Source organism: Nothobranchius furzeri, chromosome 1 (genome assembly GCF_043380555.1).
Source record: "Nothobranchius furzeri strain GRZ-AD chromosome 1, NfurGRZ-RIMD1, whole genome shotgun sequence".
Taxonomy (NCBI): domain Eukaryota; kingdom Metazoa; phylum Chordata; class Actinopteri; order Cyprinodontiformes; family Nothobranchiidae; genus Nothobranchius; species Nothobranchius furzeri.
In genome coordinates this window covers 92,969,575-92,995,751 of record NC_091741.1, presented here as the reverse complement: position 1 = coordinate 92,995,751, position 26,177 = coordinate 92,969,575, and the positions used below count along the sequence as shown (strand labels likewise).

The 26,177-nt window shown below is 42.4% G+C and overlaps 2 protein-coding genes across 11 annotated transcripts in view; both read left to right on the top strand.

Annotated features, from left to right (window-relative positions):
• The window catches only part of LOC107376386 (protocadherin gamma-C5), a 344,488-nt gene that overhangs the window by 123,119 nt on the left and 195,192 nt on the right, over positions 1-26,177 (top strand). For 2 of the 10 annotated variants that reach the window (XM_070551700.1, XM_070551675.1), the window contains exon 1: positions 1,391-4,738. The exons of 6 other annotated variants lie outside the window; for them this stretch is intronic. In XM_070551700.1, the coding sequence (XP_070407801.1) occupies positions 2,363-4,738 (2,376 nt within the window). In that variant the 5' untranslated portion in view covers positions 1,391-2,362. Of the gene's footprint in view, positions 1-1,390; positions 4,739-17,387; positions 22,917-26,177 lie in introns of those variants that run through there. 2 more of the 10 variants (XM_070551673.1, XM_070551699.1) reach the window with 2 other exon arrangements.
• LOC107373469 (protocadherin beta-15) overlaps positions 4,747-26,177 on the top strand; it is a 42,747-nt gene continuing 21,316 nt past the window's right edge. Inside the window, exon 1 of the mRNA XM_070551703.1 lies at positions 4,747-12,024. Coding sequence (XP_070407804.1) covers positions 9,649-12,024 — 2,376 coding nt within the window. The 5' untranslated portion in view covers positions 4,747-9,648. The remainder of the gene's footprint in view (positions 12,025-26,177) is intronic.

The following is a 26,177-nucleotide window of genomic DNA, read 5'->3' as shown; positions in this document are numbered from 1 at the left end:
GTCCAAGTTCTTAACATGTGTAGTGGGTGGGAAACAGAGGAGTTATCTATTTCTGAGTGGGGAGCTGAAAAGATGATATTTAGTGACTAGATGAGTGATATTCAGACATTAAACTGGAAGCATGAGAACCAAGGTGTTGGTGGATCAACCATATTTCATTTTAGGGGAGAGAAGGGGAGACAGTAAAGAGTCTGAGGATTGAATTAAAGTATTGGATGGAGACAACAGTGAATTGTTATCTTTATTATAGAAAGGGGGCATCAGTAACTCAGGAGGTAGAGCTGCTTGTCCAGCAGAGTTGCAGGATCAATCCTGACCCCCAGCAGAGAATTCAGCTGTTGTGTCCATGACCATTTCCAAAAGGGGCCAACAAGTCCTGAACACCTCTGGGAACTCCTTCAAGACTGCTGGAAAACCATTGCAGGTGACTACCTCTTGAAGCTCATCAAGAGAAGGCCAAGAGTGTGTAAAGCAGTAATCAGAGCAAAGGGTGGCAATTTTGGAGAAAATTGCACATAAAACATGTTTCAGTTATTTCACCTTTTTAGTGAAGTACATAACTCTGCATGTGTTCATTCATAGTTTTGATGCCTTTAGTGATAATCTACCATGTAAATGGTCATGAAAGTAAAGACAACTAATTGAATGAGAAGGTGTGTCCAAACGTTTGGCCTGTGCTGTAGAAAGTTTCAAAACAAATGATTTTATTTGCATAAACAAACTCAAGTCCACACAAAGGTAAAATATAAAACAGACAAAAACTGTAATAGAAACTGTGAATATTGCCTGGAATACGTAAACACCCAGAGATTTTGTTAGGAGGAGTGCTGGTCATAAATGTGCTGCTGTGAGGGAGGATGCATGAGAACGTAGACGCCTATGCAGCAGAGGGGTCAGGGTGGATCTGAGATCATGTGTGACGTATCACTAGGCACCAAAACTATGTGTCAAGGTTTTTAGAATAAAAGCAGTACATTTAGTACATTTATACAGTATGGTCAATCAACTTAAAGCTGATAAAACTATGTGTATACACAAACACACAAACACACACATACACACTAAAAACATGATAGCTAGTCCTGAATATTAAAAACATACAATATCTGTATCAAAACCTTTTGAATTTACTTATAAATTAGCAAAGATTATAGAGCAGTGGTTAATCCTGGAGTGCCCGTATTTAGAATGTTTTAGTTTGAACTCTGCTTCAGCACACCTGATTTCACTCAGCAGGTGATTAACATGCTTCCACAGAGCCCGATGGGCTGCTTCACAGGGGATTCAACCACTGAAATGCATTAGTTGGAACGGAGAAACCACTAAAACGAGAGCGCAACAAAATTGACGTGTTGCAGGTAAAGTCACCGGATGTCACTTGGATAAAACGTAGCGCTTTGTGTTGTCACCCAGAGACTGAACTATAATGACACCCTTCTTTCACTTTTATTTTACAAAATATAAACAAAATTCTACGTCAACTGGAATCCAGGCGCAGTGGAGTGAATCTGCGTCTTCCTACTCAGCGCGCGCTCCTGATTCAGGGTCACATTCTGTCGGGGATACTCACATCGGTACATGTGTCGAGGCAAACCTGACATGCAAAATATTAAAATCAAATTTGGTCCCACGGTCGTTTTTCCATTCCACATTTTTGACTGCAAAAGAAAATATGAAAAACATAAATTTTTTATCCGTTTCTGTAACAACTATTTTTCAAAATTCCGTTTTTCCTTTTTTAATTTTTTATTGAAATCTGAAAGAACGAAGATACACGGATTCTGAATGTCTGAATGAACAGAAGCAAGTCTGTATTCATACACTTTTGTTTGTTTTTCTGTGGTTTGATGCACAGCATAACCTAATCAATATTGTCTTTGTGTCACAACTATATATCGGCCTAAATTAAGGGGTTTAAGACACAAATAAAACAGTATGTGTAAATGCGATTGTATGCAAAATCCACCCATAAATTTTATTAACTAACACGAGTTTGACAACTGGACTCGCGGGAAATTATTCTTGATTTGGACAAATAATAAACACACCCCAGACCATGATGAAAATAATTAATGTTTCAGCTAACTTACATTGAAACTACATCTAAAATGGAAATGACCCCCAAACGTTTATACTGTTTATTTATCTGTCTAAGGTTGTTGTGATTGTGGAACACAGCTCAAGGTGTCGCTATCTACCAGTCTAAAATATATTTCATTCCCACTTCTTTGTTGACGCACCCATCGGTTATTCTAGAGAAAAGCAGATGCGATGAAGTGACCTCCCGTCGTGTTGTGTGTGTTATTCTCGTGATTTTATGTGGCTCTAACTCATATCACGTATTCATTACAATCATTTCAACATGGATGCTAAAATGAATGCGTTGTTCTTCTGGAGCTGCTTTTCCGCCGTTCTGTTCCTTAACGCGCACGGAGACGTGAGCTATTCTTTCCCGGAGGAGATGAAACGAGGATCAGTCATTGGGAATGTCGCCAAGGATCTCGGGCTGCAGACGGGAGAGCTCACTAACAGGAGACCCCGCATTGACATCGACGGGCCTGAAAAACGTTACTGCGATGTAAACCTGAATAACGGAGAGCTGATTGTGGCCGACAGGATTGACCGTGAGGGCCTTTGTGGTGAGAAGGCTTCGTGCATCCTGAAACAGGAGCTCGTGCTGGAAAACCCTCTAGAGCTCCATCGGGTCAGCCTTCATATTCAGGATATTAATGATAACGCGCCACAGTTTAAGGAGAAAATGGTCAGTTTAGAAATTCGGGAATCTGCAGTCAGAGGAGCTCGTTTTGTGCTGGAGGAGGCGCATGATGCAGATGTAGGACAGAATGCAGTTCAGCAGTACAACCTTGAAAGGAACGATCATTTTATTTTAGCTGTTGATAGAAATAAAATAGAGCTTGTTCTGGATAAGGAGCTTGATCGTGAAAAGTACAAGGAAATAAATGTGCTGCTGACAGCTTTAGATGGAGGATCTCCTCAGAGATCAGGTACAGTAGTCATTCATGTCTCTGTGCTGGATGCTAATGATAACGCCCCAGTGTTCAGTCAGGAGGTTTATAAAGCCAGTCTGCCTGAAGACTCTCCTTTAGACACTCTAGTGGTCACAGTTAGTGCAGCTGATGCTGATGAGGGACTGAACGGAGATGTGACTTATGATTTTGGTCATGTGTCTGATGAGGTCGTGAAATTGTTTAGTATCAACAGTAAAACTGGTGAAATACGCACCATTGGTTCTGTTGATTATGAAAGTACTTCCTCATATGAAATACGTGTTAAAGCAAAGGATGGTCTTGGGCTTTCATCTTATGCTAAAGTCATCATTTCTGTTACTGATGTGAACGACAACGCCCCTGTCATTAATGTGAAATCACTGACCACTCCCATACCAGAAGACACCTCACCTGGTACAGAGGTGGGCATCATCAACGTGCAGGACAGAGACTCTGAGAAGAACCGACAGGTCCGCTGCTCCATCCAGCAGAACGTTCCTTTTAAGTTGGTTCCTTCTATCAAAAACTATTATTCTCTGGTGACCACAGGACAGCTGGACCGTGAACTAGTGTCTGATTACAACATTACAATCAGTGCCACTGACGAGGGCTCTCCACCTCTGTCCTCCTCTAAAACTGTTCAGTTATCTGTAGCTGACATCAACGACAACCCACCTGTGTTTGAGGAGCAGTCCTACAGCGCTTATGTGAGTGAAAATAACAAACCTGGCTCCACTTTATGTTCCGTTAGTGCTCGAGACCCGGACTGGAGACAAAACGGTACCGTGATTTATTCTCTGTTACCTGCTGAGGTGAATGGCGCGTCGGCGTCCTCCTATCTATCAGTTAACGGAGACACGGGGGTGATCCACGCTGTCAGGTCGTTTGATTATGAACAGCTGAGGAGTTTTAAAGTCCACGTGATGGCCAGAGACAACGGTTCTCCTCCTCTCAGCAGCAACGTGACCGTGAGTGTGTTCGTATCAGATGTGAATGACAACTCTCCTCAGATACTGTACCCCGCCCCGGAGGGCAGCTCCTTCATGACCGAGCTGGTCCCCAAAGCTGCACACGGAGGCTCTCTGGTGTCCAAAGTGATAGCGGTGGACGCGGACTCTGGACAGAACGCCTGGCTGTCCTATCAGATAGTCAGATCCACTGATCCGGGACTTTTCACTATCGGTGTGCACAGCGGAGAGATCAGGACGCAGCGGGACATTTCTGAATCTGACAGCATGAAACAGAACCTGATTGTAGCAGTGAAAGATAACGGACAGCCCTCTCTGTCTGCCACCTGTGCCATGTATTTACTGATTTCTGATAACTTGGCTGAGGTGCCAGAGCTGAAAGATATTTCTGATGATGACAAGAACTCCAAACTGACCTCGTATCTGATCATTGCGCTGGTGTGTGTGTCCACCTTCTTCCTGACCTTCATCATCATCGTCCTGGGTGTGAGGTTTTGTCGCAGGAGAAAGCCCAGACTGTTGTTTGATGGAGCAGTGGCCATTCCCGGAGCTTATCTCCCTCCTAATTACGCAGATGTTGATGGAACAGGAACTTTACGCAGCTCCTACAACTATGATGCCTACCTGACAACAGGATCTAGAACCAGTGACTTTAAGTTTGTGTCATCTTACAATGACAACACGCTGCCTGCTGACCAGACTCTGAAGAAAAGTCCCTCTGAGTTTGCTGATGTGTTTGGAGACTCTGATTCTTCCCCAGAGGTACGAGTCCTTTTTTATTCAATAGCGTTTAACAGCAAATCATGAAGTACCTTATAGAGTATATATACCATATTTCTCTGTAGTCTTTGCCACTGAACAAAAATGACAAAGAAAGTCCATAAAACAGCTTAAAGACAAAATCAAAAACATGATTATAATTGGAACAAACATAATGCTGAAATGTAATAAGACGGCAAGAACAATTTTAATGAAATTAGCTCAGAATTGTTATTTAAAAGGCGGAGCATCTGCGATAAATCTGAGCTCAGGTTTTTTCATCGTGGTCTTCTGTATTGTTAAAGCTAGAATGCTAGGTACCGTAGCTTTTACGGGTTTAATGGCTAGTGCCCCTGTTTTTGTCTCGGCAATCCGGAAAAACAGCTTCAGAACCTGAGAGGATTTGGAAATTTACACTGTAAAACAGATTTGCCTCACCCAGAATGTGTCATCGGACGAGATTAGAACACGAGGGTGATCAGGTCTCGGCGGCAGGATTAGCTATGGCGAACGTCGGCAGTTTAGAGCTTTCTCTATTACCAGTTGCACCAAACAAACACACATAAGAGACAAATGAGTACAAAAAAACACATTCACTCCCTTTTGAAGGTAAAACAGTCTTGCTAGCACAAACTTTGCAGACTTGGTTATGTGAGAGATGAGTCAGCGCTTTGAAAAGATATGGATTAGGAGACAGGAGGCCCCGACTGTTTCAGCAAAACAAAACACAGCAAAAGAGATTTTAACTGTAAATATGTGAACTAACAGAAGTGTCATGATTTGAAACGACTGGACTTCCTTGCCATTAAATATGTAGCTTAAAGGACTGGCTACTTAAATAATAAATTATAAACAAGATGTGATTTTCCATCTAAATATGAAACATCAGACTGATTTTTTCTTTGAATTTTTAATTTGGTATTCCTTTAGGTTCTTTGACGATTCAGGGAACATACACTCTTCATATTAATTCAGACAGAGTCAAGAATATAGTTTATAAAAATTATTTTAATTATATTCTCCTAAATTGTTGTACGTGACAAAGTATGAATGAAATGACAGTTGTCTAGATCACAGATGATGGATGGAATGATGAAATGTGATCTACTGTAGATGTTTGACCAAAGCCTTCCTTAAGTATCTGAGAGAGATTGGGGAGTCTGGGTGGTAAAATCAGTTTGGCTGTATGGTTTCATAAGCTAGAGATATGTTTATAAAGCAATCTGATGCAGTTTGTGCCGGTCTACACACCCTTGTGTGAAGATCCCCAAGTGATCCAGGGGGTCAAGAGGTCGAGATGGACAATGCCGATGGCGAGGGCCTCTTGTACCTGAGCTCAAGGCCAGCTCAGAATTTGACCCTTCTAGTCTGAGTTATCTTCAGGTGACAGCAGGAAGCTGCAGTGTTTGCATCTAAGGCTGTTCAGTGGCTCTTAAAAGAGCCGTTGTGTCTGAAAACACTCGCAAGTGTTGCAGAGAGGCTTTAACCTTGAGGTCAAAAGACAGCATGTTCTTACAATGCTTGTTCACCCGATTGGCCTTATTGAGTGAACATCAAATACTGAATAGATGAGGAAGTGTTCTCACTTTTATTAACTTTTGTTTATAAACTTAGACAAATCAGAACTGGACACATTTGAAAGGCATTACCAAAATACCTCAGAAATCACACCTTCACTCAGATATTCAGAGGTTAACTCTTAGTGTGAAGTGCAAATTTTATAACAGTTATGTGAAGTGAATGTTAACCTTAATACTGGTCTTATGATGTATGAGTATACTGATAGATTAACTTCTTAAATCAACAAATACTGATCTGGTGTGGTTTAAGATCTGAAATGAATCATTACAAGAAAAATATTCACATTAACAAATCATTGATTGATGAACACATCATTCAAACACTGGGATTGAAGAAGAGATGATTATATGACACTTATGCAATTATCAGGTTTTAAAAAGTCATTAATGAATCAAGGAAAATGAACTTTATTCAGAGTGAAGAGGTCTTGTCTTCTTGAGCAAAGATTTTAAGGTCTCCTTGTTCGGTAGCAAGGTCTTGTGCAGTGCTTTCCTGTTTGGAGGCCAGACAGATGGAGTGTTTGTGTCTGCAAATTAAAAAGTTAATTTCTGGTCATTGGTGATGTAAATACTGGCCTTTAGGTGCACCACAAGTGGTAGTCTGTTTGCAGCAGAGCAGCTGCCTGCTGTACTCCCCATGGTAGAAAACCTTTCGGGATGGACAGGTGTGTGGAGGATGAAGATTTAGGCGTGTGTGGGGGTGTTAACAAGAAGAAGGTCAGAACACGAGATGCAAGGTTGTCTATGACCTAAAATGTCAATTAAAGAGGTTTATAATTACCTGCAAAACACGAACAAAGTGAACTGATGGGAAAAGTTCTTATGAAGATTGGGCAACAGATCAAGGCAAGAAATGACACGACTGAATAGCAGTGATGTGGGGTGAGAGGGAGGGGTGAAGACATAAAGTTATGTACATGGAAATATGCAGACTGGGTGATGATATTAATGAGATATTGAAAGCCTAAAGTGCTATCAAAAGCTCTCCAAGTGTGTAGTGGGTGGGAAACAGAGGAGTTATCTATTTCTGAGTGGGTGGGGAGCTGGAAAGATGATATTTAGTGACTAGATGAGTGATATTCAGACATTAAACTGGAAGCATGAGAACCAAGGTGTTGGTGCATCTACTGTATTTCATTTTAGGGGAGAGAAGGTGAGACAGTCAAGAGTCTGAGGATTGAATTAAAGTATTGGACAGAGACAACAGTGAATTGTTATCTTTATTATAGAAAGGGGGCAGCAGTAACTCAGGAGGTAGAGCTGCTTGTCCAGCAGAGTTGCAGGATCAATCCTGGCCCCCAGCAGAGAATTCAGCTGTTGTGTCCATGACCATTTCCAAAAGGGGCCAACAAGTCCTGAACACCTCTGGGGACTCCTTCAAGACTGCTGGAAAACCATTGCAGGTGACTACCTCTTGAAGCTCATCAATAGAATGCCAAGAGTGTGTAAAGCAGTAATCAGAGCAAAGGGTGGCAATTTTGAAGAAAATAGCACATAAAACATGTTTCAGTTATTTCACCTTTTTAGTGAAGTACATAACTCTGCATGTGTTCATTCATAGTTTTGATGCCTTCAGTGATAATCTACCATGTAAATGGCCATGAAAGTAAAGACAACGTATTGAATGAGAAGGTGTGTCCAAACATTTGGCCTGTGCTGTAGAAAGTTTAAAAACAAAAGATTTTATTTGCATAAACAAACTCAAGTCCACACAAAGGTAAAATATAAAACAGACAAAAACTGTAATAGAAACTGTGAATATTGCCTGGAATACGTAAACACCCAGAGATTTTGTTAGGAGGAGTGCTGGTCATAAATGTGCTGCTGTGAGGGAGGATGCATGAGAACGTAGACGCCTATGCAGCAGAGGGGTCAGGGTGGATCTGAGATCATGTGTGACGTATCACTAGGCACCAAAACTATGTGTCAAGGTTTTTAGAATAAAAGCAGTACATTTAGTACATTTATACAGTATGGTCAATCAACTTAAAGCTGATAAAACTATGTGTATACACAAACACACACATACACACTAAAAACATGAGCAGTTATTTCAATAGCTAGTCCTGAATATTAAAAACATACAATATCTGTATCAAAACCTTCTGAATTTACTTATAAATTAGCAACGATTATAGAGCAGTGGTTAATCCTGGAGTGCCAGTATTTAGAATGTTTTAGTTTTAACTCTGCTTCAGCACACCTGATTTCAGTCAGCATGTGATTAACATGCTTCCACAGAGCCCGATGGGCTGCTTCACAGGCGGTTCAACCACTGAAATGCATTAGTTGGAACGGAGAAACCACTAAAACGAGAGCGCAACAAAATTGACGTGTTGCAGCCAAAGTCACCGGAAATCACTTGGATAAAACGTAGCGCTTTGTGTTGTCACCCAGAGACTGGACTATAACGACACCCTTCTTTCACTTTTATTTCACAAAATATAAACAAAATTCTACGTCAACTGGAATCCAGGCGCAGTGGAGCGAATCTGCGTCTTCCTACTCAGCGCGCGCTCCTGATTCAGGGTCACATTCTGTCGGGGATACTCACATCGGTACATGTGTCGAGGCAAACCTGATATGCAAAATATTAAAATCAAATTTGGTCCCACGGTCGTTTTTCCATTCCATATTTTGGACTAAAACAGAAAATATGAAAAACATAACTTTTTTTATCCGTTTATATAACATCTATTTTTCAAAATTCCGTTTTTCCTTTTTAATTTTTTATCGAAATCTGAAAGAACGAAGATACACGGATTCTGAATGTCTGCAAGTCTATACTCATACATTTTTGTTTGTTTTTCTGTGGTTTGATGCACAGCATAACCTAATCAATATTGTCTTTGTGTCACAACTATATATCGCCCTACATTAAGGGGTTTAAGACACATATAAAACAGTATGTGTAAATGCGATTGTATGCAAAATCCACCCATAAATTTTATTAACTAACACGAGTTTGACAACTGGACTCGCGGGAAATTATTCTTGATTTGGACAAATTATAAACACACCCCAGACCATGATGAAAATAATTAATGTTTCAGCTAACTTACATTGAAACTACAATTAAAATGGAAATGTTCCCCAAACGTTTTTACTTTTTTTATTTTATGTCCAAGGTTGTTGTGATTGTGGAACACAGCTCAAGGTGTCGCTATCTACCAGTCTAAAATATATTTTATTCCCACTTCTTTGTTGACGCACCCATCGGCTTTTCTAGAGAAAAGCAGATGCGATGAAGTGACCTCCCGTCGTGTTGTGTGTGTTATTCTCGGGATTTTATGTGGTTCTACTTCTAACTCATATATTCACTAGAATTTCAACATGGATGTTAAAATGAATGCGTTATTCTTCTGGAGCTGCTTTTCCGCCGTTCTGTTCCTTAACGCGCACGGAGACGCGAGCTATTCTTTCCCGGAGGAGATGAAACGAGGATCAGTCATTGGGAATGTCGCCAAGGATCTCGGGCTGCAGACGGGAGAGCTCACTAACAGGAGACCCCGCATTGACACCGACGGGCGTGAAAAACGTTACTGCGACGTAAACCTGAATAACGGAGAGCTGATTGTGGCCGACAGGATTGACCGCGAGGGCCTTTGTGGTGAGAAGGCTTCGTGCATCCTGAAACAGGAGCTCGTGCTGGAAAACCCTCTAGAGCTCCATCGGGTCAGCCTTCATATTCAGGATATTAATGATAACGCGCCACAGTTTAAGGAGAAGATGATCAGTTTAGAAATTCAAGAATCTGCAGACAGAGGAGCTCGTTTTGTGCTGGAGGAGGCGCATGATGCAGATGTAGGACAGAATGCAGTTCAGCAGTACAGCCTTGAAAGGAACGATCATTTTATTTTAGCTGTTGATAGAAATAAAATAGAGCTTGTTCTGGATAAGGAGCTTGATCGTGAAAAGTACAAGGAAATAAATGTGTTGCTGACAGCTTTAGATGGAGGATCTCCTCAGAGATCAGGTACAGTAGTCATTCATGTCTCTGTGCTGGATGCTAATGATAACGCCCCAGTGTTCAGTCAGGAGGTTTATAAAGCCAGTCTGCCTGAAGACTCTCCTTTAGACACTCTAGTGGTCACAGTTAGTGCAGCTGATGCTGATGAGGGACTGAACGGAGATGTGACTTATGATTTTGGTCATGTGTCTGATGAGGTCGTGAAATTGTTTAGTATCAACAGTAAAACTGGTGAAATATGCACCATTGGTTCTGTTGATTATGAAAGTACTTCCTCATATGAAATACGTGTTAAAGCAAAGGATGGTCTTGGGCTTTCATCTTATGCTAAAGTCATCATTTCTGTTACTGATGTGAACGACAACACCCCTGTCATTAATGTGAAATCACTGACCACTCCCATACCAGAAGACACCTCACCTGGTACAGAGGTGGGCATCATCAACGTGCAGGACAGAGACTCTGAGAAGAACCGACAGGTCCGCTGCTCCATCCAGCAGAACGTTCCTTTTAAGTTGGTTCCATCTATTAAAAACTATTATTCTCTGGTGACCACAGGACAGCTGGACCGTGAACTAGTTTCTGATTACAACATTACAATCAGTGCCACTGACGAGGGCTCTCCACCTCTGTCCTCCTCTAAAACTGTTCAGTTATCTGTAGCTGACATCAACGACAACCCGCCTGTGTTTGAGGAGCAGTCCTACAGCGCTTATGTGAGTGAAAATAACAAACCTGGCTCCACTTTATGTTCCGTTAGTGCTCGAGACCCGGACTGGAGACAAAACGGTACCGTGATTTATTCTCTGTTACCTGCTGAGGTGAACGGTGCGTCGGTGTCCTCCTATCTATCAGTTAACGGAGACACGGGGGTGATCCACGCTGTCAGGTCGTTTGATTATGAACAGCTGAGGAGTTTTAAAGTCCACGTGATGGCCAGAGACAACGGTTCTCCTCCTCTCAGCAGCAACGTGACCGTGAGTGTGTTCGTATCAGATGTGAATGACAACTCTCCTCAGATACTGTACCCCGCCCCGGAGGGCAGCTCCTTCATGACCGAGCTGGTCCCCAAAGCTGCACACGGAGGCTCTCTGGTGTCCAAAGTGATAGCGGTGGACGCGGACTCTGGACAGAACGCCTGGCTGTCCTATCAGATAGTCAGATCCACTGATCCGGGACTTTTCACTATCGGTGTGCACAGCGGAGAGATCAGGACGCAGCGGGACATTTCTGAATCTGACAGCATGAAACAGAACCTGATTGTAGCAGTGAAAGATAACGGACAGCCCTCTCTGTCTGCCACCTGTGCCATGTATTTACTGATTTCTGATAACTTGGCTGAGGTGCCAGAGCTGAAAGATAATTCTTATGATGACAAGAACTCCAAACTGACCTCGTATCTGATCATTGCGCTGGTGTGTGTGTCCACCTTCTTCCTGACCTTCATCATCATCGTCCTGGGTGTGAGGTTTTGTCGCAGGAGAAAGCCCAGACTGTTGTTTGATGGAGCAGTGGCCATTCCCGGAGCTTATCTCCCTCCTAATTACGCAGATGTTGATGGAACAGGAACTTTACGCAGCTCCTACAACTATGACACCTACCTGACAACAGGATCTAGAACCAGTGACTTTAAGTTTGTGTCATCTTACAATGACAACACGCTGCCTGCTGACCAGACTCTGAAGAAAAGTCCCTCTGAGTTTGCTGATGTGTTTGGAGACTCTGATTCTTCCCCTGAGGTATGACCTGTTTAAGTATCATAACATCACTACATTTTCTTCATGAGGTCATTATCCAAATTGCAAATTACTGTTTTTTTCTGTGACTGATTGCTACAGCTTGCTATTAGCTTGGTTCAGGAAAAGCATTTTATTCAAGTAAAGTCAGCCAAGTTTAGTGTTTGTTTTTAGTCTTTTGTATAACTAGAAACTTTTGTCTGAGCCGATACAACTAAAAGTCAATTGTAGGTTATTTAAATCTTTCTTGTTTTCCTAATGAATTTAATACAAGTCAGGTGGGCTGTAACATCATTTGAAATACAATTTTACATTGGTATCTGACATCCCAGACGTTATCAGTGTGTCCCAGTGCTGGCTTCATGTTTACATTTGATGGCAGTTGAATTGTTTGGATCTGTTGTTCATTGAGTTTGCTAAATTAATCCTACTGAGGGTCAGTTTCACTTGGAGGGTTCGTTCACCGGTTTTATGTTGGAACTAGTTATCAACCACACACGGTCTTATGTAGTTTTCTTTTGCTTCCAATTATTGACCAAAGCTTGTTGTATCTATGTGTTTTTTATTGTTACTGCTGGTCCACCTAATTCAGGCTGTTACAGAATACAATGCTGAAAGCTTGAGGAACAGCCAGTTTAAACACAAGTTTAAAGTTTGACAGCAATATTAACCTTCTTTTTATCAGGTAATTCACCCGGGCATCAACATAACATGACCTAATCCATTTTTTAGTTCTTTTCTTACACAGTTTAGTAAAACTTATTTATTGACCTTACATGTTTCAGCTAGTAGCAATGGTAGCATCACTTCCTTTTATCCACGGGCAGCAGAGGACAGTGTCGCCTTCTACTGCCTGTGTCCTTGCTGATGACACGGTCCCAAGCGTGATCCAATGTGTGTGTTCCATCGTCTCTGTCCATGGTCCTGTGCGAACGCCTCCTTATCTCTATTGCTTCTTTGATCCATCTTTTATATTTTGGTTGTTCTGTGTTTATGATCCGTGTGCCGCCCCAGTCCATTGTGCGGTTTTCCCTTGTGCAGTGGTCTGTTACAGCTGATTTCTTTATTGTACTTTCTGCTTCTTGTTTGGCTGCTCTTGTGTGCCTTTGACTTATTTCCCTCTCGCACTCCCTACTGTTGATATCTTATCTTTTCGGTATACTATTCTATCTTTCACTGTCACGTATGGTTTTGTTGCTGTGTTGATATTGTTTTTTCATTGTTGTTATTATTTTTTTCTCTTACGTAGTTGATATATGGAAGGGTTATTACTGGTTTTGGTTCTAGTCTTTCTGTGTTTCTGGTTCTTTCTGTTGTTTTGTTTTTTTTCTTTTCTATTGTACTTCGTAGTTTTCCTTTTTTAATTGCCCATGTTGGGCATCGGCAGGTTTTTGATGTGCCTTGTATGTGTCGGTCCTCCAGTTTGGAATCTTGTTCTTCTTTTTTTTATATTTGCTTTGTGGTATAATGTTCTGATAACTGACATTTTATGCATCGCGGTACGTTCTGATGTCCTTCTGAGGACGGCTAGATCTACTAGCTAACATGTCAGGTAAATACATTTTTTTTTACTAAAATGTGTAAGAAAAAAACTAAAAAATGGATTACGGACAAAAACACAACATGATCTCATTTGATAGAACAAAGAGTAATCTCTTAACTAATGTTCAAGTTTTTCAATATACCAACACCTTCCTGGTCTGTCCCCACTTCATCTGAGACAGCAGTAGCTCAGGAGGAAGAGCCGGCTGTTCAGTAATTGGAAGATTGCTGGTGCAATGCTGGATCTTGCCAGAGAATACTGCTGTTCTGTCCTTGGGCAAGACACCTAACCCGCCTTACCTGCTGGAGGTGCTCAGAGGGACCGGTGGCGCCAGCGTTCGGCAGGCATCGCCTCTGAGGGCAGCTGTGGCTACATTGTAGCTCCTCCCCACCAGCATGTGAATGTGTGTGAATGGGTGAATGACTGATTGTGTTGTAAAGTGCCTTGGGGGGTTGTTGATCAATAAGAAGGCACTGTATAATAAATACAGGCCATTAAACAAGGTGACCATCAATTATAACCAAGAACTTCATTTGCAGCAAATGCAATTTGGGTACAGGTGCATTTGTCAGATGGACACACACACAGAGTCTTCACTAGTACCATGTAGACGCACACCTATCTGGAATAATCCTGACATTTTGCAAAACAACAAAATGATGAACCTTCCGGACTGGAAAAATAAAGGAATCCTATACCTGGAACACATATATGAAGGATTGGACTTCATCCCATTTAATCAAATAGTCTCCCAATTTGGAATGGATAAGAATAGCTTTTTAGAATATCACCAAATTAAATCTGTAGTCAAACAAAAATTTAAGCTCAATAAAATAGAATTACAAACACCACCAAGGGTATTAGACTTTTATAATCTCAAACCCCCACAAACTACTGTCTAAAGTATATAAGACACTGTCAGAAATAGACGATAAAATTGCAATCCCTATTGAAAAATGGGAGGTGGATCTATCAGTTAGCTTTGACCAGGACTTCTGGTCCCAAACTTGTTTAAAAACTTTTAAAATGATCAGACACCCCAATTTACAATTAATTCAGTACAAAATTCTACACAGAGTACACTAGACAGGTCATCGAATGTTCAAGATGGGGTTTGTGTTGTCTGACACCTGTACACACTGCACAAACAACATTCCTGACAATTACATTCATGCACTGTGGTCCTGTCCACCTGTCCAGGAATTTTGGGGTAGAGTATGTGAGGATCTGTCAAAATGTCTGAAATGTCATATCCCAACTTCCCCTTCTCTTTGTTTACTGGGAAACCTGGACGATGTCCCGATTGAAACATCTTTGGTTCACGTGGTTCTGACTGCCATATGCATCACTAAGAAAACTATCCTCTTGAATTGGAAGAATAGAGAAACTCTCTGCATTAACCAGTATAGAAATCTTTTGTTACATCATATTGCACTTGATATAGCCTATGCTTCCACTTCAGATGAATCTCTCTGGGCTCCTTTGATCGGTTCCATCACATAGCGAGGGTGGGGGGCCGTTGATGTTGTCCTGCGGGATGGTGTAGGTGGGGGGGTGTGGGGTCTGAGTTTGGAGTATCCAGATGTTCCCTGGGGGTGGGTTCACTGGGGGTGTCTGGGACTGGGGGGCCGTTGCCCTCCTCTGGAGGTGCTTGGGTTGGCTCGGGGGGTGGACTACTAGCGGTTGTGAGTGGGGCCCCTTGGGGATCTTGGCGGCGGCCATGGGTCACTGCCTGGCGGCTGCAATGCCCCTGGGCGGGTCTGGGTGGGGGCCTGGGGGCTCGGGGTTTGGGGGTGGCCGGCCCCGTGTGGGGATCTGGGTGGGGCCTTGGGGGTCGGGTCCTGACATGTATGCCTTCGGGAAGAAGGCAGGAACACGCAGCAGTGCCTGGCCCGGGTTCGGGGGCCTCAGGTAGACCTTGGCTCCTCTGCCGTTCCATCACAGGGGAGGGGGAGGTCCAGTAGGGGGAGGACCCAACCTTACCTGGATGTCCCATGTCTTATATATTCTGGAAGTTGTGCAAATGCAGGAATGGGCATAGATATTCTGCTGGGGTGGGGCTGGGTTGGTGCCCTCGGAATCCGTGAGGCTCTGTAATGCTGCTGCTTTGGGCCTTGGCAGGATGGGCTGGGGTCTCCATGCCCTGGGTGGCAGTTGACAACAGAGGTTTCTATTGGGGCCAGTAGGGGAGCTGGCTCCCTGGAGGGCTAAGCCCCACCAGCCATTCCTTCCCATCCCCGCATATTTCTCTCCTCCTGCTCCCTCACATCATCACATAAACATACACATAGGACCTTGGGGGGTGGGCAAGTCAGGGAGTGCGGGAATGGACCCCATTTCCGCATTCCTGTGGCAAACTGCCCCCCAATTTTATTTGCACCTTATACACTTCCACTGACGACATTCCACACAAACACACACTTAGGGCCTTGGGAGTGAGCACATTCAACGGCATTTGGCAGGGGGATATTTCAGCCTCCTCCCGGGTGCCAGTGTCCACTTCCAATTTTAAACCGCACTCAGACACTGATGGCTGAAGGTGTAAGTGGGGTGGTGCGGTGGCATCAGCGGGCATAGGCTGGATGATGCCCGCACTGCCCACTCACCACAGCCAAGGAATACACCTCATGATTACACAACACTATATTGGAGCAGGCGGAGGGAGACTAGGGGTCTTTGCCACCTCTGTTGTTGCTATTTTTCCTGGGGCTGGAGGCTAGGAGGGGGATCTGGCCGTCTGGTTGGGGTCTGGGGTGGTGGGTTGCTGTGCTCAGTGTTGGGCGGGGGAGCCTGCTCATCAGCACCCCAGCAGAAAGGGTCAAACTCTGGTTACCGGTGATGGTTGTCAGCAGTACCGGGACCAGAGTGAATAGGGTGTGTATGGGGAGCATGAGTGGGTGTCCGGCGTGCATTTTTGTAAGTCTTGGGTTATATGTGCATGTGTGAGCATGAGGGAGGGAGTGTGTGACTGTGTTTGTGTATGACTGTATATGTCAGGTGGGGCCTTTGACTCCTCCCCTCTCCTGGAACTTCTCTTGATGATATAGATCTTTGTCCCCCCTCCCCCTGCCACACCTGGTGTGAGGGGTTGTGCCGTGGTTTGCCTGAGTGTTCGTGGCAACCGGGTCTGGGGGTTCAAGATTTTGGCATCTGCCTGATAGATCCCGGTGGCTGCCTGGTGGGGTCTGGGTCCCTGGGCTCTGCTGGGTCCCCGGCGGGGGGTGGTCGCCCCTGGGTCCCGGGTGGCTGGGTCCCGGGCTCGGCTGGCTAGGGGGTGGGAGGCTGCGGGCGGGTCTGTGGGCTTGCCGCTGATGTCTCCCGGGACTCTGCCGGCTGCTGGTTGTGCCCCCCCGGGGCGATCCTCTGTGCCTCTCGAGGGGGACGGGGGCCTTTCTGGTTGCAGTCTCCTTGGGGTTCCTGTGTTCTGGGGCAGCGCCTGGATCTCTGGAACTTGGAGCTTCCCCCGTCTCCTGCGCATCTTTGGGGGGCGGATCTGTGGTCCCTCACACTCTCTGTTGGACGCTCCTATAGAGAAACCTTAAATAAACAAGCGCGTGTACATACACAGGTGCTCACATGGTGCTCTCAAAAGTATGGGCTTGGGCACGTTAAACACATGTCTTAAGACTATGGTGGGCACTTAATGCACTGTGATTTATTATCGTGATTCTTCAGTTAAGCAATGTTATATATTTTTTCATCAAGTTGACGCAGTGATAGCTAGATCTTGTTGTATTGTTGTTGTGTCCCTTTTTTTGTCTTTTTGCTTTTTTTCTTTTTCTGCAGGTCTAGAAGCAGACTCTTGTTCATTGTTTATTTTTGTGGAACCCCCCCCCCCCCCCTCTCTCTCTCTCCCCACCTTTTCTTTTCCTTTCTCTTTCACCTCTGTCTCCATGTCTGGTCAGAATTACAAAGCATTCAAAAACAATAACAATAAAATTTTAAGTGTCAGGCGTGACATTAAAAGCAAACGCTTTGATGCTCCACCTGAGAGTAAATCTGTAAGGCTTGTCACCAGCATTCAGACATCAATTCTGCTTGCTTCACAGCCAGACAGGACACGGTAAAAAAAAAAGATGGACACACACACACACACACACACACACACACACACACACACACACACACACACACACACACACACACACACACACACACACACACACACACACACACACACACACACACACACACACACACACACACACACTGAGGGAAGCTTTGCCCATTAGGTACTCTGCTCCAGAAACACCATTGTTGACAGTTCTTACAGAAAATTGCAACAGTTTTTCTATATCACTAAACTTTTCCTGTAGGTCAGGTGTAGAATTAAGTTTTGTGGCTTTGCTACCAATTTGTTGTAGGGCAGCACCATGCCAGCTTAGGTTTTACACAAAAATGTGTTTACTCCATTCATTTCAAATGACTGGTCATTTTTGACGTGGGACATTAAGATGAATAGAATGCAACAACTTGTAAGCAACTCAATAGTTTATTTTGTGTGATCAAATCCTTTTTGTATACAAAGTGATGGAATCTTAGGCTAATCTGAACAGCTTAACTACAATTTTCAGAGATCAAACTTTTAAATACCTGAATCCTCTTGCAGAGGCTTATGTCTTGGCCTGGCCGCTCCGATCATCACACGATCGTCGGCTAGCAGTGCCTACACCACACTCAGGACAATCCAGACTCTTCTCATGCATTGTTCCACAAATGTGGAATGACCTACCAAGCACTACCAGAACAGTGGCTTCCTTTTCAATTTTCAAGAAACTCCTGAAGACCCTGCTCTTCAGAGTGCATCTTCTAAACTAGCACCCTCCCTGCACCCGTCCCCCCTCTCTACTGTCCACTCCTTGTTCCGTCCTCTCCATGACTGATGTCAAGTTGTTGTTGGTGTTGTTGTTGTTAGACTCAAGGGCGACATGCCGGTTATCACTTGTAAGTCCCTTTGGACAAAAGTGTCTGCTAAATACATAAACATAAACATAAATCGGTTACATTTGAGTGGGACAAAACCCAAAGATTAAACATAAATTGCTTTTGTATTAAAAGCTTATGCTTGTTTGGGGTTTTATCTAAATTCGCGGAAACAAAGATAAATGGGCGAGTTGTCTAAATGCGGGGTTTAATTTATTGTTGCTGACTCTGACAAGTTAATTCTGATTGTTAAAACATCTTTTCACACTCGGTATACCTCTTTGAAATGTTCTACTAGAGAAATCTTGTTTCTGTCCATATTATACTAACTCCCACACTCTTGATTAAACATGATGATGACAGAGCTCAGAAAAAAGATGGATTGCTAAAAAGCTCCAAAGAGTTTTGAATAGTTCCTTTGGTTTTTTGCTTCAGTTCAGAGTTGTTCTAGAGTTAAAAAACACTGTAATGTGACTTTAATAAATGCGTGTTAAAATCTATTCATAAATTAGGAACTTTGCTAACTTTGTCAAATAAATGCCGGTTTCTAAATTGTAAATTATGTGTCAACATAGATGAAAGTTATTTTGAGAAAAGGGGGACCTGAGGATGTTGTAAAGTCTCAAAAAAAAAACAACTCAGAATCACTTTTTTAATTGCTATGATTTCATATTTATTTGGACAAAAACTAGTATAATTGACAATTCAGTATCCAAATGAGAAATGCACATATAGAGTATATTTAACTTTTTCTTAGTTTTTTTATTTAGTTTGTTTTTTCAGAACTTTTTTTTCTCCAAGCTGTATGTGATTCTTGGATCATTGTGCATCATAGCCTGGTTTATTTGAGATGCTTGTGTGGGTTACACCTGGTAAATTGTGGAGCTGAGAAAAGACAGGGAATAATTATACTGTCAAAGAAAAGCCATAAACTCACAAATTGAAACTAGCAGGATGATGGTGCGTGATGTTTCCTTGTTGTTTTCCTCTGTTAAAAAGTGGAAGCGGAAAGGTGGAGCAGCGTTGTCCTTCAGGTGGACATCTGTGGGTGTGCAGCTCACCTGGGGCCTTTAGTGTGTATGTTCTCACAGTGCATGAGTGAGTGTCACTGGGCCAGCTGGTCTGTTTTCCTTCCACATGCATGGTGGCTGTTGCACCAAACAAGTTTGAGTAAATTTGCAATTGGTTTCAATGGGAATCTGTGAGTCCAGTGGTTTTACTTCTCCTCTGAAACCTGTTGATCACAATCCAAAGCCAACAGGTCCTTCTGGCAACTGATATAATTAAGTGCCAACAGAAAATTGATTACTATTGAAAAACAATTTGTTCAATAAAGCAAACTTCTGCTGAATATTGCCGTGACTATCTAAACTCAAAGAGAAGTATTTAGCTGTATTAGCTGGTTCTTCTTGTATGTTTTACAAACTTCCTGAAACTGCAGCTTTGTTGGTCATGAGTTAGAACTGCCGTTGAGCAGATCCCTGATTTTAATTGAATACGTTTGTGTATTCTTGGGCAAGTATTTTTGTATTAGGCTACTGCAAAAATAAAACTTTGTTTTACATCTTATCCCATAGTCTCCGATGTCGGTCAATGCACCGCTGATCTATGTCTCACTAACAGGTTGCAATGATTTGAGGTCTTTACAGAAATGCAAGGACCACTGAAATATTTCAAAGTGTTTTTAAGTTTCAAAAGGGGATTTTTTTTATATTATGATAGTACATCCAAACATTGCTTGTAAAAAAATACTTACCATTGACACAAAAGGAAAATGTGTAAAGGCTGAGCACAATTTGTTCTTTTATTTTAGATGTTAGGTATTAAATATTTGTATTAATTTGTGGTTTTGCAAAAATACTCACGGTGGCGCTATCCACCAGCGTTAAATATTACCTGTTTTATTTTTTTGTGGACTGAAGGCGTTTTTCACCCAGTCCTTGTTCCGTTGAGATCGGCAGACATAAGGACGAGATGATTGCTGTCATTTTGGTAATCTTCTCAGAATAGTGAATCATTTAAACGTGCCGGCAGAAACTATAATCATATTAAAATGCATTTTACAATGAAGACAGTTTTGTTTTTAAGTTCCTTTTCCGCTGTTCTGTTCCTTAACGCGCACGGAGACGTGAGCTATTCTTTCCCGGAGGAGATGAAACGAGGATCAGTCATTGGGAATGTCGCCAAGGATCTCGGGCTGCAGACGGGAGCGCTCACTAACAGGAGACCCCGCATTGACACCGACGGGCCTGAAAAACGTTACTGCGACGTAAACCTGAATAACGGAGAGCTGATTGTGGCCGACAGGATTGACCGTGAGGGCCTTTGTGGTGAGAAGGCTTCGTGCATCCTGAAACAGGAGCTCGTGCTGGAAAACCCTCTAGAGCTCCATCGGGTCAGCCTTCATATTCAGGATATTAATGATAACGCGCCACAGTTTAACGAAAAAATTATCAGTCTAGAAATTCAAGAATCTGCAGACAGAGGAGCTCGTTTTGTGCTGGAGGAGGCGCATGATGCAGATGTAGGACAGAATGCAGTTCAGCAGTACAGCCTTGAAAGGAACGATCATTTTATTTTAGCTGTTGATAGAAATAAAATAGAGCTTGTTCTGGATAAGGAGCTTGATCGTGAAAAGTACAAGGAAATAAATGTGCTGCTGACAGCTTTAGATGGAGGATCTCCTCAGAGATCAGGTACAGTAGCCATTCATGTCTCTGTGCTGGATGCTAATGATAACGCCCCAGTGTTCAGTCAGGAGGTTTATAAAGCCAGTCTGCCTGAAGACTCTCCTTTAGACACTCTAGTGGTCACAGTTAGTGCAGCTGATGCTGATGAGGGACTGAATGGAGATGTGACTTATGATTTTGGTCATGTGTCTGATGAGGTGAGAAAAATATTCAGCATTGATCGTAAACGTGGTGAATTAGTTTTAATTGGTTCTGTTGATTATGAAAGTACTTCCTCATATGAAATACGTGTTAAAGCAAAGGATGGTCTTGGGCTTTCATCTTATGCTAAAGTCATCATTTCTGTTACTGATGTGAACGACAACGCCCCTGTCATTAATGTGAAGTCACTGACCACTCCCATACCAGAAGACACCTCACCTGGTACAGAGTTGGGCATCATCAACGTGCAGGACAGAGACTCTGAGAAGAACCGACAGGTCCACTGCTCCATCCAGCAGAACGTTCCTTTTAAGTTGATTCCTTCCATTAAAAACTATTATTCTCTGGTGACCACAGGACAGCTGGACCGTGAACTAGTTTCTGATTACAACATTACAATCAGTGCCACTGACGAGGGCTCTCCACCTCTGTCCTCCTCTAAAACTGTTCAGTTATCTGTAGCTGACATCAACGACAACCCACCTGTGTTTGAGGAGCAGTCCTACAGCGCTTATGTGAGTGAAAATAACAAACCTGGCTCCACTTTATGTTCCGTTAGTGCTCGAGACCCAGACTGGAGACAAAACGGTACCGTGATTTATTCTCTGTTACCTGCTGAGGTGAACGGCGCGTCGGTGTCCTCCTATCTATCAGTTAACGGAGACACGGGGGTGATCCACGCTGTCAGGTCGTTTGATTATGAACAGCTGAGGAGTTTTAAAGTCCACGTGATGGCCAGAGACAACGGTTCTCCTCCTCTCAGCAGCAACGTGACCATGAGTGTGTTCGTATCAGATGTGAATGACAACTCTCCTCAGATACTGTACCCCGCCCCGGAGGGCAGCTCCTTCATGACCGAGCTGGTCCCCAAAGCTGCACACGGAGGCTCTCTGGTGTCCAAAGTGATAGCGGTGGACGCGGACTCTGGACAGAACGCCTGGCTGTCCTATCAGATAGTCAGATCCACTGATCCGGGACTTTTCACCATCGGTGTGCACAGCGGAGAGATCAGGACGCAGCGGGACATTTCTGAATCTGACAGCATGAAACAGAACCTGATTGTAGCAGTGAAAGATAACGGACAGCCCTCTCTGTCTGCCACCTGTGCCATGTATTTACTGATTTCTGATAACTTGGCTGAGGTGCCAGAACTGAAAGACATTTCTTATGATGACAAGAACTCCAAACTGACCTCGTATCTGATCATTGCGCTGGTGTGTGTGTCCACCTTCTTCCTGACCTTCATCATCATCATCCTGGGTGTGAGGTTTTGTCGCAGGAGAAAGCCCAGACTGTTGTTTGATGGAGCAGTGGCCATTCCCGGAGCTTATCTCCCTCCTAATTACGCAGATGTTGATGGAACAGGAACTTTACACAGCTCCTACAACTATGACGCCTACCTGACAACAGGATCTAGAACCAGTGACTTTAAGTTTGTGTCATCTTACAATGACAACACGCTGCCTGCTGACCAGACTCTGAAGAAAAGTCCCTCTGAGTTTGCTGATGTGTTTGGAAGTTGTGATTCTTCCCCAGAGGTAGGCATTCAACTTAAAACATGTATGTTATTACCCTCATTTGTTGTTTTTTGCATCAACAAAGCTTTTTTATTATTCTGTTGACAACACTATAGTACCATAAATAACGGAAACAAGGGCTTTTGGTTATGCCACTGTCCTTGGTGCTAAATTAATATGTCTGCCAACAGTTTAACTTTTTTTGTTTTAAAAACAGTTTCTCTGAAATACTTAAACATGTGTAATGAAACGTTAGCCTGTTGTCTAAAAATCTTGAACACAAATCCAAAACTCATATGTTCACCAAATCTCCGACTTTTCCATCAAATCAAACCATCACATGAGAATGTGTTCTTATCATATTCAAAGCAAGTAAAAATAAATTCACTACAACATTTATTAGACACTACACGAGGAGTGAATGCTTTTTGCTATCTGTGTCCAAGGAACTGAATATTTTTTGGCCAAAACTATCAATGATTAATAACGTTTGTTGAAGATTTGGTGAATTTGGTTTAGGGAATGGAGTTTAGTGCTTCAGCAAAAATTCAGAAAAAAACTATAAGATCAGACAACAACTTATACCAGGTACGCCTCTACTCTTTTGCTGAAATTATTTGCCTGCCAACAGTTTAACTGTCTTTTATTTTATTTATTATTTCTTTATAAGATATTAGTTTACTGCTATGTTTCCAGTTTTGGTGCTTTAAAATAGTTAGATAAATCACCATAGTTTTTTATTTTTTATTTTTTTTTTTTTACTTTTAATATTCACAAACCATATTTTGACCATTACCTATTTGACTCTTTAACTGACATAGCAAGTCACTTGGTTGAGCAAGTTTTAGTCCATGTATGGGATTGAAACATGCATTAAATTAGAAAGAAAGAAAGAAAGAAAGAAAGAAAGAAAGAAAGAAAGAAAGAAAGAAAGAAAGAAAGAAAGAAAGAAAGAAAGAAAGAAAGAAAGAAAGAAAGAAAGAAAGAAAGAAAGAAAGAAAGAAAGAAAGAAAGAAAGAAAGAAAGAAAGAAAGAAAGAGTTTTATGTTTCAGTTTTAGAGGTATCTGCATCCAGTCCCCCGATTTGACACTACACTTCTTGGTTCTGAACTGTATGTGCACATTTCAAAACATTCCAGTAAAAGCTAATCCTTTTTTGTCCTTTGCTGTTTATTTCAGGAGAATATAAAGCAGAAATAATGTTTGCAGTATGACAGGACAGAAAAAGTTCTACAGTATTGCTGGTAGTGAACAAAATATCATTGGAACAAACAAGAGCATTCTGAACAAAAAAACAGCACAAAGCCCAAATAAAGAGGAGGCAACTACAAAACACACAAAATTACTGTAGCTAATCTCTGCGATCTTCAGGGTTAGGCAACATGTTTTCATCAGCATCACATCTGATATCATCCAAAGCAATGCACCTGGGATAAAACCGCTTGCTATGTCAGATCCACCCTTGGCAATAGTCAACCATGATGCCCCTGCAGCCAGCATCCTCAGCTTCCAGGAGGGACATGTGGTCATCTCCCTTGGCCCCTTTCCCTTACTCTTCATGCAGTGTTTGTCTTTTATGTTTCTGTTTCCAAAAACATGACACCTCAAAGTCCTCCTTTTATTTTAGTGACAATGTATTAGAAAAAATAACACTTGCCACTCAGTCAAAGCCTGAATGTAATCAGCTGTGGTAGGCCCGATTTACCCGATATACATCAGCTGTGTGTCAATTATTCAATTGTTTGCTTATCATCAACTGAGCTATATTGTTTTTGAACTCATTATTGCAGAAGCAGAGGTTTTTGTACTGCATCAAAGGTTAGGAATAATGTTTTCGCTATTGTGGGATGTTGTGTGTTATCATTCACAAATACTACAAAAACAATCCATAGTTTTGTTGGGAGGAATAGCTTCTCTGTCAAGCCACTGTAAGCAATATGGAAATTTGTTGACTGACTGCATATTGTGTGAAAACGACGTGCAATGTATGAATTGTATGACCAGCTCAGTGGCCTAGTGGTAGAGTGTCCGCCCTGAGACTGGGAGATCAGGGTTCGATTACCTGGTCGGGACATACCAAAGACTTTGGAAAAATGGGACCCAATCCCTCCCTGCTTGACACTCAGCATTAAGGGGTTGGATTGGGGGGTTAAACCACCAAATGGTTCTCAAGCATGGCTGTGTCTGCAGCTCACCGCACCCAAGGGACTGTTTAATCAGCACAGATCAGTTGGTAGAAAGAGAATATAATGTGTGCACGTGTGTGCGTGTGCGTGTGTGTGTGTGTGTGTGTGTGTGTTTAATATGTGAAAATGTATGATTCCTGGTTTTTTGATGGTTTGAGAAATCATCCTTTCTTTTGTGTCTTGGCCTGAAACCGCTCAATCCCTACCTATCACAGGTGCATCGGAACACATTTAGTCACCTAGAATCAAAGGTGCATGGGATTGTAAGAGAAAGGTAACAAAACTATTGAAGGTGGTCGTACTGATGTGCAGAGAACACGGGCAAAGTGGATTTGACTTTCTTATCGTTGACAAAATCAGGTGTAAGCGGTGGTGCAGCCACCTGATTTCCCCCATTATGGACATTGCCACAGTGACTGCCTAGTTCCATTATAAGAAAGATTGAAATAGTGCTGGAATGGAATGCTATTCTAGTGAGTAATGTGGTCCTGAGTGCCACATTGGATAATGAAACAATGCTAGGTGCATGGTAGCAAGATGCAAAGCTACACTGATTTTAACCTCCACCCTTGTTTGTCGCCCAGCAGCAGATGCTTCTCAAAGGTCAATCCTGAAACACTGAATGTCACAAAACTTGCCTTGTGAAAAAGAAAAGTATTTAGTCATCCACTACTTTACAGAAAACACATTAAGAGAAGCATGATGATCTAAAACATTATACTTGACAAACAATTTGTGGTTACATTTAACTTAGTCTTTGTTTTTTGGTTTGGTGCTCAAACTTTGGCAGTTGTGTATTGATATGGCACATTGTTGTCTTAACACACCAGACTAATGTTTGGTTGGGGGAGGTGTCACATTTTCGGACTGATAGATTGTCAGGGTTGACATGCTTCCAAGAACAGGAAAATAAAATGAAAATGCCACAGATGCTACTAAGCTTTTATGGAATGGGTGCTATAAAATATATTTTTAGCTGATTTATTTATTTATTTTTTACTTTTGATCTTACTGTCCCTTTTTAACTCTGCGTCACTGGCAATATTTATTGAAATACTGACTTAAGGGTGATTTTAACATTTTTATCATATTCTGG